A 14,909-nucleotide genomic window follows, 5' to 3' on the forward strand; every position below is an offset into this window, starting at 1 on the left:
AGCAGTGTACTCACTTTTGTTGTTTAGACATTAATCGCTGTGTGTTGAGTTATTTTGAGGGGACAGCAAATTTACACTGTTATACAAGCTGTACACTCACTACTCTACATTGTAGCAAAGTGTCATTTCTTCAGTGTTGTCACATGAAAAGATATAATCAAATATTTACAAAAATGTGAGGGGTGTACTCACTTTTGTGAGATGCTCTGTGTGTGTGTGTGTGTGTATGTGTGTGTGTATATATATATATATATATATATATATATATATATATATATATATATATATATATATATATATATATATATATATATATATATTGTGTGTATATAACTTTTTTGTGTTATTTTATTTGTCAATACCCTTGACTTGGATGAAGATCAGATCACATTTTATGACAAATTTATTCTGAAAACCATGAAATTCCAAAAGGTTCACATACTTTTTCTTGCCACTGTATTGATTCATCAGATCATCTGTCTCAGTGCAAAGTCATGGGTTGCACTGTATGACCACAGCAATCATTTCCAAAAACTTTTTCAGTCATCCGTAAGTGAGTCGGTACCTCATGCGCTTGTGGCAGGAAGTATCCAGGTATTAGACACCGCCCATAGTGGTTTGAATGGGTTAAAGTTAACGCTAGTTATGTGTTCCCTATCATTTGGAACTGCCACTGACCCTATAGGCACTGAGCAAGTAGGTTTCAGGAGCAGAATGTAATGATGTGAAGATATTCATAGCAAATACAGTACATGTTCATTCTCCTCCTGTTTGCTTTATGAATTTGCATTATCCCCTGGAGCAAGTAGATTCTCAAAACAAATGTTTGAGCCCCCAAAAAATTGCCTTTCTGTTTAATTGTCTGCAGTGTACAAATCAATTGTGAAGCGCAAAATGTTTACAATAATTTTGCCTCTACATTGCATTTTGAACAGTTTTTAGGTTCAACACATCACTCAGTCCATAATTAGGCCAGAATTAACTATTCATAATGCCTGTGACTGTTAATGCTGAAGAGCAGAAAATGTGGTGGAGAGCTTGGTCAGCTAGCAGTTGGATAGCAATATCAAAACTAATCGAAGAACTCAAGTGATAATGAGCAGATTTCATGTTTGCACCTTGATCATGAATATTATAATTTCTGTGAAGTGAACTGTAATGACTTTAAACAAAGTGATACCTTAAAATGTATTTATTGACCTGAAATACCAACTATTTTGTTCCTTCCATCTACAGTGAGGATGTCAACACATACTGCCTCCACATAGCTGAGGATGATGGGGAGGTGGATACAGATTTCCCCCCCCTAGATTCCAATGAGCCCATCCACAAGTTTGGTTTCAGCACGCTTGCTCTGGTTGAGAAGTACTCATCTCCAGGACTAGGCCCCAAGCAGTCACTTTTTGTCAGAATGTGAGTTATCTGAATTTATTTTTTTTTGTTGACACTTAAATGTATATTTACCTCATTTTGATGACTCTTATCCAAACCAGTGTACAAATGAAATGAGTTAGAACTGAGCAGTTGAGGGTTAAGGACCTTGCTTAAGGGCCCGCAGTGGAAGCTTAGTGATATTTTTTCCATTGTTCCGTTGCCTACAAAATTTGTTTCTTCTGTCTTGGAGAGTGTTCAGTCAGAGTTTTTTCAGTGCATCTTGATGATTAGAGTATGCACATTCCTGAACAATCTAGTTCGACAACGCTAGTGTCAGATTTCCATACCATGCTGAGCAGGTGTGTTCTAAGGTGCAATGAATATATACAGTGAATATCTGAAGTGGGCACTTCTCAGACGCTTTGATGTTAGCTTGCTTTTAAAAAAAAATATTTTATTCCTGTATTATGATTCCACTGTAGGTCTGATTGTCATAGTACTGCATTTAAATTTCACTCACGGTAGTGCATTTAGCCAGGGTTTGTGTCATTTTACTGCTGAGGATCCAGTTATCTATATTATCCAGAACCATCTGTGGACATTTTACCTTGGTTGCAATGCACACATTTGAAGAGGTTTACAACCCCTGGCAAAATTTATGGAATCAGCACACTTAGAGGATGCTCACCCAGCTTTTTTACTTTGTAGCAAATAAACAAATCACAGATATAACACAAAACTATTTTTGTTTAATAGCTGCACATTCTTGCTTTGAAACATGCCTCAAACAAATTAAATTAAATTGTTTTAATTAATGGATTTTTTCTTTCCAGATCAAGTAGAGGAAAAATTAATGGAATAACTCAATGTTGAGGGGAAAAAAAATATGGAATCCTCAACAACAAAAAAAACACAATTAGTACTTTGTTGCTCCTTCTTTTATGACTTTTATGACTGCCTGAATTCTTTGAGGCATGGACACTAATGGAAAACAATATTCTTCAAAAAAGTTGGTTCCAACTTTCTTCAATAGCAGCTGACAGCTCATCTTTGCAGGATCGAGCTTCGCCGTGGACCAATTTTTTAAAATTTCCACCATAAATTTTCAATCGGATTGATATCCGGACTGTTTACTCTCCATGTCATTGAGTTGACCTTTAACACTCTTTGTTCTGTGGCAAGATAAATTAGCATCCTGAAAAATTACTTCATGAAAAATTACTTCAAACCTATTTTCTATTGATGGAATGAGAAGTGTCCAAAATTTCACTGGACACCTGTACATTGACTATTGAGGTCTCCCCTGGTCCTTTACCTGACGTGCAACCCCATATCATAAATGAGTTGGGACATATGATTGTTTTCTTCAGGCAGTCATCTTTAAGTTTTTCATTAGGACGACAGCAGACAAAAGTTCCAGCATCATCTCCTTGGACAATGCAGATTTGCGATTCATCACTGAATATCACTTTCATCCAATCATCCACACTCCATGATTGCTTCTCTTTAGCCCACTGTAACCTTGTTTTCTCCTGTTTAGGTGTTAGTGCTGGTTTTCGTTTGGCTTTTCAATATGTAAATCCCATTTCATTCAGCCGATTTCTTACAGTTCTGTCACAAACATTGACTCTTGTTTCCGCCCATTTGTTTTTCATTTGTTGTATTGTGCATTTTTTTATTTTCAAGGCATATTGGTTTGAGTTTTCTGTCCTGAGGTTTACTGTCTTCCTTGATATACCCTTATGTTTTCCTATTATATTTTCCCTGTCCTGATTTCTTCTTTTTTTTGTGTATATCTCATACTAAATACTTTTAGATCTTCAAATGAAATGCATCATAAAGCAAAGGCAACCTGAGTAAAAACACACTACAGTTTTTATTTATAATTTTTTTTAAAAATTTTTATTTTTTATTTTTTTATTTATCAAACACCTATCACCCATGTGGAAAAGCTAATTTCCCCCTTAAACTTAAAATCTGGTCGTGCCACCTTTAGCAGCAATAGCTGTAAACAAATGCTTCTGATAACTGGAGATTTACTTCTACTTTACGTTTTTCACTTACTTCTAGGACGAGGGCTTACTCCTATGCTTTGAATCATTGTCTTGCTTCATAATCCGCTTATGATTCGGTTTCAATTTACACAGTGAGGAGCAGACATTCTCCTTTAGGATTTTCTGGTAGAGAGTAGAATTTGTGTTTCCCTCAATTATTGCAAGTTGCCCAGGCCCTGAAACAGCAAAGCATCCCCACACCATCACACTTGCACCACCATGCTTGACCATAGGAAATATGTTCTTTTTGTGAAATTCTGTGTTTGGTTTACACCAGATTTACAATGGGACAGCTGTCTTACAAACTGTTGGAAAAGTTCTATTTAAGTGTTGATTTGATTGAAGAGGGTTTACCGTAATCAGGCCTTGTTGCGTCTAGTCCAGCTGAACCCATTATGAATGCAGTTTCATAGATGTGGGGAATTAGTAACTATGGGAGCAAATACATTTTCACACAGGCTCAGTTGGTAAAGGATAACTAACTTTTGCTTCAATCAATAACATTATCATTTAAAAACTGTATTTTGGGTTTCTCAGGTTGCCTTTGTTTTTATCTTAGATTTTGTTTAAATTTATAAAACAATTTAGAATGAGATCCATAAAAACAGAAGAAATCAGGATGTGTGCAAATACTTTTCAACAGCACTGTACTTATACCAAATTTTAGACACAGATTGGGAACAACCAATATCTTTTGCCACATTCCGTGTTGATTTCCTTCTTGTAGGAGTTCTATAATCCTTTACATTTTTAATTGCCAACTCTCTTGCTGAGGCCATATTTCCTTTCAAAAAGTCCAAGGTTACGTTCTGTAAGCACTCTTAATGTCTGTAAGCACACTCTTTTAACTGCGGACTAATTTGACTTGTGCTGGAATTTGTTTTAGAAATGCAAATTACAAGGTGATTCTATATTTTTTTTTTCCGCAATATTGAGTGATTCCATATTTTTTCTTCTACTTGATCTAGGGAAAAATATGCAATTAATATAAAATTAATTTTATTTAACTTGTTGAGGTATGTTTCATGAAGCCAGAATGTTCAGCTATTAAACAAAAATTGTGTTGTCATGTCTGATTTTTTATTTTTTTATTTTTATATTATATATAATTTTTTGTTACGAAGTAAAACCGCCTTGAGTGAACATCCTCCAAGTATGGTGATTTCCATAATTTTTGCCAGGGGTTGTAGAACATCCACATACTTCCAGCAATTTTTAAATCTGTGGCAGCACTATTAATTAGAGCAAGGAAAATAAGGTACCTTTGGTCACACCTCAGTAATTGTTTCCTAGTCTGAATAGCCCTCTTAATCACATACACTCTGCCTATGGTTGAAAACAAAACTGCCCATTAATGCAGCCTTGACACATAGCTGGGGGAGGGTTTCTTGGCTGTAGTCAGGTAAAACGTGTGGAGAAGACTTATCAGTGCATTTTTAGCAGATCTGACAGTCCTTCTACCAAACTGAGAAAGCTCAGTATTGTGACCTGTACCCTATTTCTATTTACTGCAGACTCCTCTGCTGCATTACTGAGTTGGAGGATTAGCAATATTAGTAATAATTGATCAACTGACAGAAGTAGACATTTGGAGACAGGGATTATATTTCCACTGTGGTGGATTAATCTCTTCTTGGAAAGGTGGTATTTAAAAGGTCACAAATAGGTTTGTTCAGTTCACAGGCAAATTCTCTTAAAAGTTGGTACATCACTTCTATTGTTTTTGTTACACATCAAAGACCTTTGGGTTTGAGATTAAAAAATGAATGAGAAGATGGATCAGAATTTAAGCTTTAATTTCCTGATATTTACATCTAGATTTGTTAAACAACTTAAAACATGGCAGCTTTGATGGTAGACCGCCCAAATTTTAGGTGAGCAAAAGTATAGGATAGATAGTCTTAAAGTAATTAAACTTAACATTTGGTTGCATATTCCTTGCTTGCAATAACTGCATCAAGCTGGTGATCTATTGACATCACCAAACTTGTGTGTTACTCTTTTCTGGTGCTTTTCCAGACTTGTAATTCAGCTTTTATTGTTTGTTTTGTGGGGTTTCTCCTATCAGTCTCCTCTTCAGGACGTGAAATGCATGCTCAACTGGGTGAAGGTATGGTGATTGACTTGGCCAGTCTAAAACCTCCCACTTTTCCCCCCTGATAAAGTTCTTTGTGTTGGCAGTGCTTTTTGGGTCATTGCCTTGCTGCATGAAGAAGTTTCTCCCAATTAGATTGGATGCATTTCTCTGTAAATTGGAAGACAGAGTATATTAAATATTTGAGCCCATTCCAGAAGCAGCCATGCAAGCCCATGACACTACCTGTAACCTGCTTCACCGATGAGCTTCTGTTTCGTATCATGAGCAGATCCCTTCTTCTTCACACTTTAGCCTTTCCTTCACTTTGGTAGATGTTAATCTTGGTTCCAGAACTTTTGTGGCTCATGTCTGTATTTCTTTGTGAATTCCAATCTGGCCTTCTGATTCTTACTTCTCATGAATGGTTTGCTCTTGGTGTATGGCCTCTATATTTTTGCACTTAAAGTCTTATTGAATGGTCAATTGTGATACCTTCACCCCTGTCTTGTGAATTTTGCTGGTGATGTCACTAACTGTTGTTTTTGGGGTTTTCTTTACAGCTCTCAGTGTTTCTTTGATCAACTGCTGTTGCTTTCCTTGGCTGATCTGTTCCATGTCTGGTTGCTAGCACACCAGTGGTTTCTTTCTTGTTCAGGAAATTCCAAATTGTTTTGGCTATGCCCGGTGCTTGTGCAACGGCTGTGATTGATTTTCCCCAATAACAACAAATGCAATCTTCACAGGTGAACCCTAGGGCTCAAACTAAGAATAGACATTCAGAGATATTAATTAATATTACATACCTAGATGGATCAGAAGGAAGGTGTTTTGAGCAGGCAAAATAGGAGGCATGGCTTGGCAATGACTGACATATTGTCAAATGTTTGGTTACTGAAGTCAGGAATAATTGTGTTATGTCCAAGTTGCAGTTTGGTTGATCTCATCCCAGCCAGAGATGGCATCTCTTTATAAAACACTTTTGGAGTTCCCTTTTTTAGGTGGAAAATTTGGGCAACTAAAACCACTTTTTAGCTTTATCTATGGCTCTCTGTACTTGGTTCCGATAGTACTTGGTGAGAAAATTGTTTCTGTCATGGTTTTCTGCTGTTGAGTAATGTTGTGAGGTGTTATACTTATGACAGGTGTTTGTTGTTGCCCAGGTATACCCTGTTACATTGATTGTTTAAACATATTAAACAACAATTAAACAAATAGCTCTTGGTTTGAGCCCTGGGTTCCACCGATAAAGACATAACCAACAACCTCCACAGTGCAGGGTGAAGGTACCACCAAAGATGCAAACTACTCATCAGAAATAGGAATCGGAAGGCCAGATTGGAATTTGCAATGAAATACAGAGATCAGCCACAAAGTTTGTAAATTAACCTCTACCGATGTGATGGAAAGGCCAAACTGTTGAGAAAGAAAGGAGATGCTCATGATCCAAAATTACGAGCTCACTGGTCAAACACGGTGGAGGTAGTGTCATGGCTTGGGCTTGCATGGCTGTTTCTGGAACAGGCTCACTAAATTTTATTGGTGTTGATTGTAGCAGCAGAATGAATTCAGAAGCTACAGAAACATTCTCTCTGCCAATTTACAGAGAAATGCATCTGATCTAATTACAGGGAACTTCATGCACACTGTGTATTGTTTTAGACTAGCCAGGGGACTGTATTTTTGAGACATTGTACTAACAAGAATATCCTACCGACAGACTGCCAGATTCCGAGATCATCATGCAGAAATGAGGGTTACCAGGTTGAACTGACCAATCGGTTCAATCACATTTTAAAGCCTTCCCATCTGACGACAAACCAGCTCATCACCACTTTTCTCAGGGCTTCATATGGAAGTATTTTGCAGACAGTTTTAAATTTTAATTTCCTAATTGTACACGTGTAAATCGACATCATGCAAACGAAAATGCAAATAGTGTATTACTGTTTTCGTTTACATGAACATACAGTGTCTGCCAAAATTTCAAATGGCAACGCAAAGTCCATTTGCAATAGCATTTGTCATATCAAAATAGCTATTACTCCGTTTGCTATTTCACTTCCTTGGGGTTGCTTATGGAGCTTGCCAAAATTCAGACAGAATATCAAATCCCTTTGTATTTGCATTTCTGATGCCTTGCACAGAAACCTGCCAACCAGTGTTGGGGGTGGGAGTATACTATGGAGTGTGTTTTGTATTTGGAAGTGACGTCAGTCACAGTCAATGGCCAAGAAGGAAAATGCTGTACTGAATGTGCCAGTGCTTTATTTAAAGATAATGAAGGATAACACTGTTGTCATAAAACCAGAGTGAGTATACTCACTACTTTACATTGTAGCAAAGTGTCATTTCTTCAGGGTTGTCAAATAAAAGATATAATCAGATATTTACAAAAATGTGAGGGGTGTACTCACTTTTGTGAGATTATGTATGTATGTGTGTGTGTGTGTGTGTGTGTGTGTGTGTGTGTATATATATATATATTATATAGTAGGGAATTTAGCCAGTGGCGGGCGGAGCACAGACACACAGGAGGCCGTTTTAGTGTTATTTGTGGAGAAATCTTTATTTAAGATGGTCTGTGAGGGGAGCGCGTGTGTGTGTGTGTGTGTGTATTGAAGTGCGATTGGACGGTCAGGGTCTCAGCCGTCTCCGGTTACAGCCATGGAGCGGAGTCTTCACTTGCATCGGAGTCCTCTGAAACCAAAAAAAAATCACACAACGGCGATTAGCAGACATACACACGTTGCAGAAATCGCCTAAAACACGCCAGAGACTTGTGCTAATGCACAGAGATACTTCTCTCTCTCCCTTGCTTGTGGAATATCGCCCTTTTGTACTCTCCCCTCGCCCTCTGGATGGTGGAATTCTTCCGTGCGGTTCACCATTCACAAGATATTGGTGTGTCTGCGGCCCCGCCCCGCTGCCACGTGCTCTCTGGCCGTCCAAAACATTGGTGGCGCTGTAGCGGAGCTGTCTCTTCAGCGCCACCGTTGCAGTCGTGGGAGGAGCAATCTTTGTTTCCTGTGCGCCGGCCACCGGCCTGTCGCCACAGTACCTCCCCCCAGCTCCGAGCCCACTGCTGTCGTGTGTTGGGCGCAGAGTACATCCCGTCACGAGGGGCCATCTGCATTCCATGGTGGGTCCCCGCCCGGTGCTGGACCTGGAAAGAGAAATCCTGTAACAAGAGGAACCATCAGGTTACCCTGGCGTTAGTGTCATTGGCCATGGCCATCCACTGCAGTGGAGCATGGTCTGCCACCAGGACGAAGTGCCGACCGGCCAGGTAGTATCGCAGCTCCTCGATGGCCCACTTTATCGCCAGGGCCGCATACTTCCTCTCAGCTGGGGACAACTTTCGACTGATGTAGAGAACCTGGTGTTCCTCTCCGTGGAAGGTCTGCGAGAGAACAGCGCCCAGCCTGTTCTTGGAGGCATCTGTGTGTATGGGAGGGCGAAGTCTGGGTTGCGTAGCACTGGGGCGCTGGTGAGGGCCTCCTTTATGGCTTGGAATGCCTGCTCTGCCTCCGCAGACCATTTTACCCGGTCCAGCTGGCCCTTCTTTGTAAGTTCTGAGAGGGGGGAAGCTACAGAGGAGAACTTGGGCACGAACCTGTGGTAATACCTCGCCAACCCCAAGAAGGCACGTACCTGTTTCTTTTGATGTGGGCCGGGAGTAGTCTTTCACTGCCTCGACTTTCTTCGCCTATGGCTTCAACATACCCCGGCCAATACGGTAGCCCAGGTACTGTGCCTTGGTCAGCCCTAGGTGGCATTTCCTGGGGTTGGCTGTCAGTCCAGCCTTCCAGAGTTCCTTCAGAACCTCCCCCAGGTGGAACAGGTGGTCCGACCAAGTGCAGGAGTGGATGACCATGTCGTCTAGGTAGGCGGCCGCAAACATATGATGGGGTCACAGGACAATGTCCATCAGCCTCTTGGACGTTGCGGGCGCTATGTGTAGCCCGAAGGGGAGAACCCGGTACTGCCAGTGACCAGTGGCCATGCTGAAAGCAGTCTTCGGTCTCGCGTCCGGTGCCAGTGCGACTTGCCAGTAGACTTTCGTTAGGTCCAGGGTAGATATGAACCGGGCCCTCCCCATTCGCTCCACAAGGTCGTCCACTCGGGGGAGGTGATAGCTATCGAACTCCGAGACCTGGTTCAGCTTCCGGAAGTCATTACAAAGCCACATACTTCCGTCCGGCTTCGGCACAATGACAATGGGGCTGGACCAGGGGCTGTTGGACTCCTCTATGATGTGGTCCCGCAGCATTCGGCAGACTTCTTTCTTGATGGCCTTGCCTCGAAACCCTTTTCTGGCCTCTGGGACACGGTAGGGCCACTTTCTTACCACTACACCCGGGGAGGTCTTGATCTCAGGGTGGACCAGCTGCGTCATTCCTGGGGAGGTAGAAAACACATCAGAGAATTTGTACACCAACTCAGTTAGCGCCTGTCTTTGTGTGGGGCTAAGATCTTCCCCCAATTCAATCAAGGTACCCTTGCCGTGATCTGTGTCCAGAGCCGTGTTTGCCGATACTACCGGCACTGGTTCTATGCACTTCTTCAGCAGATTCCTGTGGTAGAGTTTTTCCTCTGCTCGCTTACCGGGTTGCTGCAGGCAGTAGTTTATGGTGCCTTTTCACTCGAGGACTGTGTACGGGCCTTGCCACCGGGCCAGGAACTTGCAGGAGCTACTGGGCACTAGTAGGAGCACCCGATTGCCCGGTTGGAACTCCCGAGGCTGCGTGGGACGGTTGTACACCCTTTTCTGTTCTTCCTAGGCATCACGCATGTGCTCCTGAACTATCGGGGTTATCTGGTCAATCTTCTTTTGCATCTCCTGCACGTAGTGGATGACTGAGCAGAATGGGGACAGTTGTTCATCCCACGCTTCACGGGCCACGTCCAGCAGTCCTTGAGGTCGCTGTCCGAAGAGGATCTCGAAGGGGGTGAAGCCCGTGGATGCCTGGGTGCACTACCGGATGGTGAAGAGCACGTAGGGAAGGAGGTGGTCCCAGTTCCTTCCTTCCTTGTCTACCACCCGGCATAACATCTGTTTTAGCGTCTGGTTGAATCTCTCGACCATCATCAGTTTGCGGGTGGTAGACGGACGTCTTGAGGTGTTTCACCTGTAACGGCCGACACAGATCAGACATTAGCTGGGACACAAAAGGTGTACCTTGGTCGGTCAGAATGTCCTTTGGGATCCCCACACGACTGAACAGGAGTACCAGTTCTCTGGTGATGTTGCGGGAGGTGGTTTTTCGTAGTGGCACCGCCTCGGGGTACTGAGTGGCCTAGTCCAAGATGACAAATATGTACTCGTGGCCCTGGGCGGACTTGGGGAGCGGCCCTATGAGGTTCATGTTGATCCTTTCAAAGGGGACTCTGACGATGGCAAGAGGGATCAGGAGCACCGGCGGGGGCTTCCTGGGGGCGGTACGCTGACACTGAGGGCACCGTTGACAAAAGGCCCGGACCTCTGCGTCCATCCCCTGCCAGGTGAAGTAGTCCTTCAGTTTTTTCCCGGTGTTTCGGGCCCCCAGGTGGCCCCCTGAGCGGATGGGTATGAGCTAGGTGCAACAGTGTTTGGGTTTGGGTCTTGGGGACTGCCAGGAGGTCCATGTTTTCCCTTCTGCACTGGGTTCGGTGGTATAGCAGGCCTCCCCTGACTAAAAAGTAGGAGGCGGGTAGCCTGTGTTCTGGGTTTAGGTTGACCACCTCAATCTGCCACTCCTGGGCCCAGCAATGCTTCAGGCGGTCGTCCCCTTTCTGCTCCCGGCCAAAGTTCCCCTGCTGGCTCAGCTGTTGACATACAGACGAGAATGGGTTAGGAGGTGTGTGTGACTTACCTTCGACCTGGGCATTCTCCTTGCCCCGGGCCATGTAGGCCGGTCGGGCTGAAGCCGCCTTCCTTCGCTGGGCTGGTTTCTGCGGGTCCGGAGTGTGTCGGCCCCCTCTGATCTGTGAGGGGAGTGCGGGTGCACGTGTGTTTGTATTGAAGTGCGATCGAGCGGTGAGGGTCTCAGCCGTCTGCGGTTACAGCCAGTCGGCGGAGCCTTCACTCACGTCGGAGTCATCTGAAACCAAAAAATCTGCAGCACGGTGTCAAAGACCAAACAGCGGTTTAACAGGACCGGTTCCACTCAGAACCGGGCTCGCCATTGTCGACCAAAGAAATTGAGTGCACGTGCTCAGCGTCATATCCAGAGGTTGTCTTTGGGAAATAGACATATGAGTGCTGCCAGCATTGCTGAAGAGATTGAAGGGGTGGGAGTTCAGCCTGTCAGTGCTCAGACCATACGCCACACTGCATCAAATTGGTCTACATGGCTGTCGTCCCAGAAGGAAGCCTCTTCTAAAGATGATGCACAAGAAAGCCCGCAAACAGTTTGCTGAAGACAAGCAGACTAAGGACATGGATTACTGGAACCATGTCCTGTGGTCTGATGAGACCAAGATAAACTTATTTGGTTCAGATGGTGTCAAGCGTGTGTGGCGGCAACCAGGTGAGGAGTACAAAGACAAGTGTGTCTTGTCTAGAGTCAAGCATGGTGGTGGGAGTGTCATGGTCTGGGGCTGCATGAGTGCTACCGGCACTGGGGAGCAACAGTTCATTGACGGAACCATGAATGCCAACATGTACTGTGACATACTGAAGCAGAGCATGATCCCCTCCCTTCGGAGACTGGGCCGCAGGGCAGTATTCCAGCATGATAACAACCACTGCCTTGCTAAAGAAGCTGAGGATGAAGGTGATGGACTGGCCAAGCATGTCTCCAGCCTTAAACCCTATTGAGCATCTGTGGGGCATCCTCAAATGGAAGGTGGAGGAGCACAACATCTCAAACATCCACCAGCTCTGTGATGTCATCATGGAGGAGTGAAGAGGACTCCAGTGGCAACCTGTGAGGCTTTTGTGAACTCCATGCCCAAGAGGGTTAAGGCAGTGCTGGAAAATAATGGTGGCCACACAAAATATTGACACTTTGGGCCCAATTTGGACATTTTCACTTAGGAGTGTACTAACTTTTGTTGCCAGTGGTTTAGACATTAATGGCTGTGTGTTGAGTTATTTTGAGGGGACAGCAAATTTACACTGTTATACAATCTGTACACTCACTACTTTAATTCAATTCAATTCAATTTTATTTGTATAGCGCTTTTTACAATAGACATTGTCTCAAAGCAGCTTTACAGAAATATCAACATGGTATACAGATATTAAAGGTGCGAATTTATCCCAACTGAGCAAGCCACTGAGTGGCAACGGTGGCAAGGAAAAACTCCCTAAGATGTTTTAAGAGGAAGAAACCTTGAGAGGAACCCGACTCAGAAGGGAACCCATCCTCATCTGGGTAACAACAGATATTGTGAAAAAGTTCATTATGGATTTATATGAAGTCTGTATGGCGTTAAGTGCAGCCGTAGTCCTAGCAGTCTGGAATTAAAGAAGATTTGAGCTCCATCCAGAGGCAGAAAGGATCTGGATCTCTAGTATCTCCATAAATTCGTGTGGGGCTCGGCGAAAGGAGAGAGGGAGAAAAAAGATAATTATGACTGCGAAGTAGTAGAACAGAATCTAGCCAGGGTAGGCTTGAGTAAACAAATGTATGTTTTAAGCTTAGACTTGAACACTGAGACTGTGTCTGAGTCCCGAACACTAATAGGAAGACTGTTCCATAACTGTGGGGCTCTATAAGAGAAAGCTCTTCCCCCTGCTGTAGCCTTCACTATTCGAGGTACCGTCAGATAGCCTGCATCTTTTGATCTAAGTAGGCGTGGCGGATCATATAAAACCAAAAGGTCGCTTAGATATTGTGGCGCGAGACCATTTAGTGCGTTATAGGTTAATAAAAGTATTTTATAATTAATGCGAGATTTTACTGGGAGCCAATGCAGTATTGATAATATCGGTGTGATATGGTCGTATCTTCTAGTTCTAGTTAGGACTCTAGCAGCTGCATTCTGGACTAATTGGAGCTTATTTATATTCCTACTGGAACATCCAGACAGTAAGGCATTACAGTAATCTAATCTAGAGGTGACGAATGCATAAACTAGTATTTCTGCATCATGTAGTGACAATATGTTTATTTTAGAGACTACTTTTACTACTTTACTACTTTACATTGTAGCAAAGTGTCATTTTTTCAGTGTTGTCAAATGAAAAGATATAATCAAATATTTACAAAAATGTGAGGGGTGTACTCACTTTTGTGAGATACCGTGTGTGTGTGTGTGTGTGTGTGTGTGTGTATGTGTGTATATATATATATATATATATATATATATATATATATATATATATATATATAAAACTGTATTTGTGTATGCATGTGTGTATCAGAGATGCACAGATACAAAAATTTTCAGCTGATACGATAACCGATTATCCGGCGTGATATCGGACGATACTGATAGTTATGCCTTCTTTTAAATTAATAATAATTAATTCTGAAGGAAATGTAAATTAAAACTTTATTCTCTCCATTTCAACAAGTTGTTTCACAGTAACTGGTCTCAAACTGAAAACACACTACTCAAATTAACATTAACACATTAATTAAATTCTGAAGATTAAAGTAAGATTTCTTAACTAATTGAATGTTATTAATTCATATTGAATTAATTGACTGAATTCTAAAAAACCTCCTTTCTACTTCTAATAATAGACTTTTGTCAACTCATCTTCACTTAAATCTTTCAACGGTGTACTGGTGCATTAATTCAGCACGAGCAACATGACCAAAAAAAATGTACTTGACATCGAAACTCCCACTTCACCGCTGCTCACTTAAATAAATAAATAAATAAATAAATAAATAAATAAATATATAAGTAGCTTAAACCTGAATCATTTCAGGTATGTGCACGCAGCTTTATCCATATCAAAGTTTCTGTTGTCGAATCTGTTAAAGTAACAGATTTTCAGCTCTATTAAGACTCCGGTAACTTCCCAGAGGTGGTCTGTTTGGTCCTTTGACGATGCACACTGATAGAGACACATACCCATTGGCTTTAGCCTGTAGGTATTATGGCCAATAGTGAAAGTCAACATTGCACAACCACATGCAGAATATCACCTTTAATCTTATGTAAAAAACATAAGTGTGAAAAATTGTCTTTATTGTTTATCCTTTTGATATTTTGTTCAAAATATTACCGAAAATACTCCCCCTCATCGATATCAAACAATTGCAAACACAACACCGTTTATCAAAAAAATAAATAAAAAAATCTTGGTTAAATATATGCATTCCACAATTATTGGCAACCCTATGAATTCATATGAGAAATATATATTTGAAGTATATTGACTAGGAACGGGAAATTGTTCAACCATGACTTCCTGTTTCACAGGGATATAAATAAGAGGTAACAACACATCAACACAAGTTGTT

At 42.1% G+C, this 14,909-nt stretch overlaps 1 protein-coding gene across 2 annotated transcripts in view; it reads left to right on the plus strand.

Moving 5' to 3' along the window:
* Window positions 1–14,909, plus strand: part of mapkap1 (MAPK associated protein 1) — a 97,268-nt gene that overhangs the window by 41,706 nt on the left and 40,653 nt on the right. For both annotated transcript variants that reach the window (XM_017460346.3, XM_047151764.2), the window contains one exon: window positions 1,237–1,413. In XM_017460346.3, the coding sequence (XP_017315835.1) occupies window positions 1,237–1,413 (177 nt within the window). The remainder of the gene's footprint in view (window positions 1–1,236; window positions 1,414–14,909) is intronic.

This window comes from Ictalurus punctatus, chromosome 28 (genome assembly GCF_001660625.3).
Source record: "Ictalurus punctatus breed USDA103 chromosome 28, Coco_2.0, whole genome shotgun sequence".
Lineage (NCBI taxonomy): Eukaryota > Metazoa > Chordata > Actinopteri > Siluriformes > Ictaluridae > Ictalurus > Ictalurus punctatus.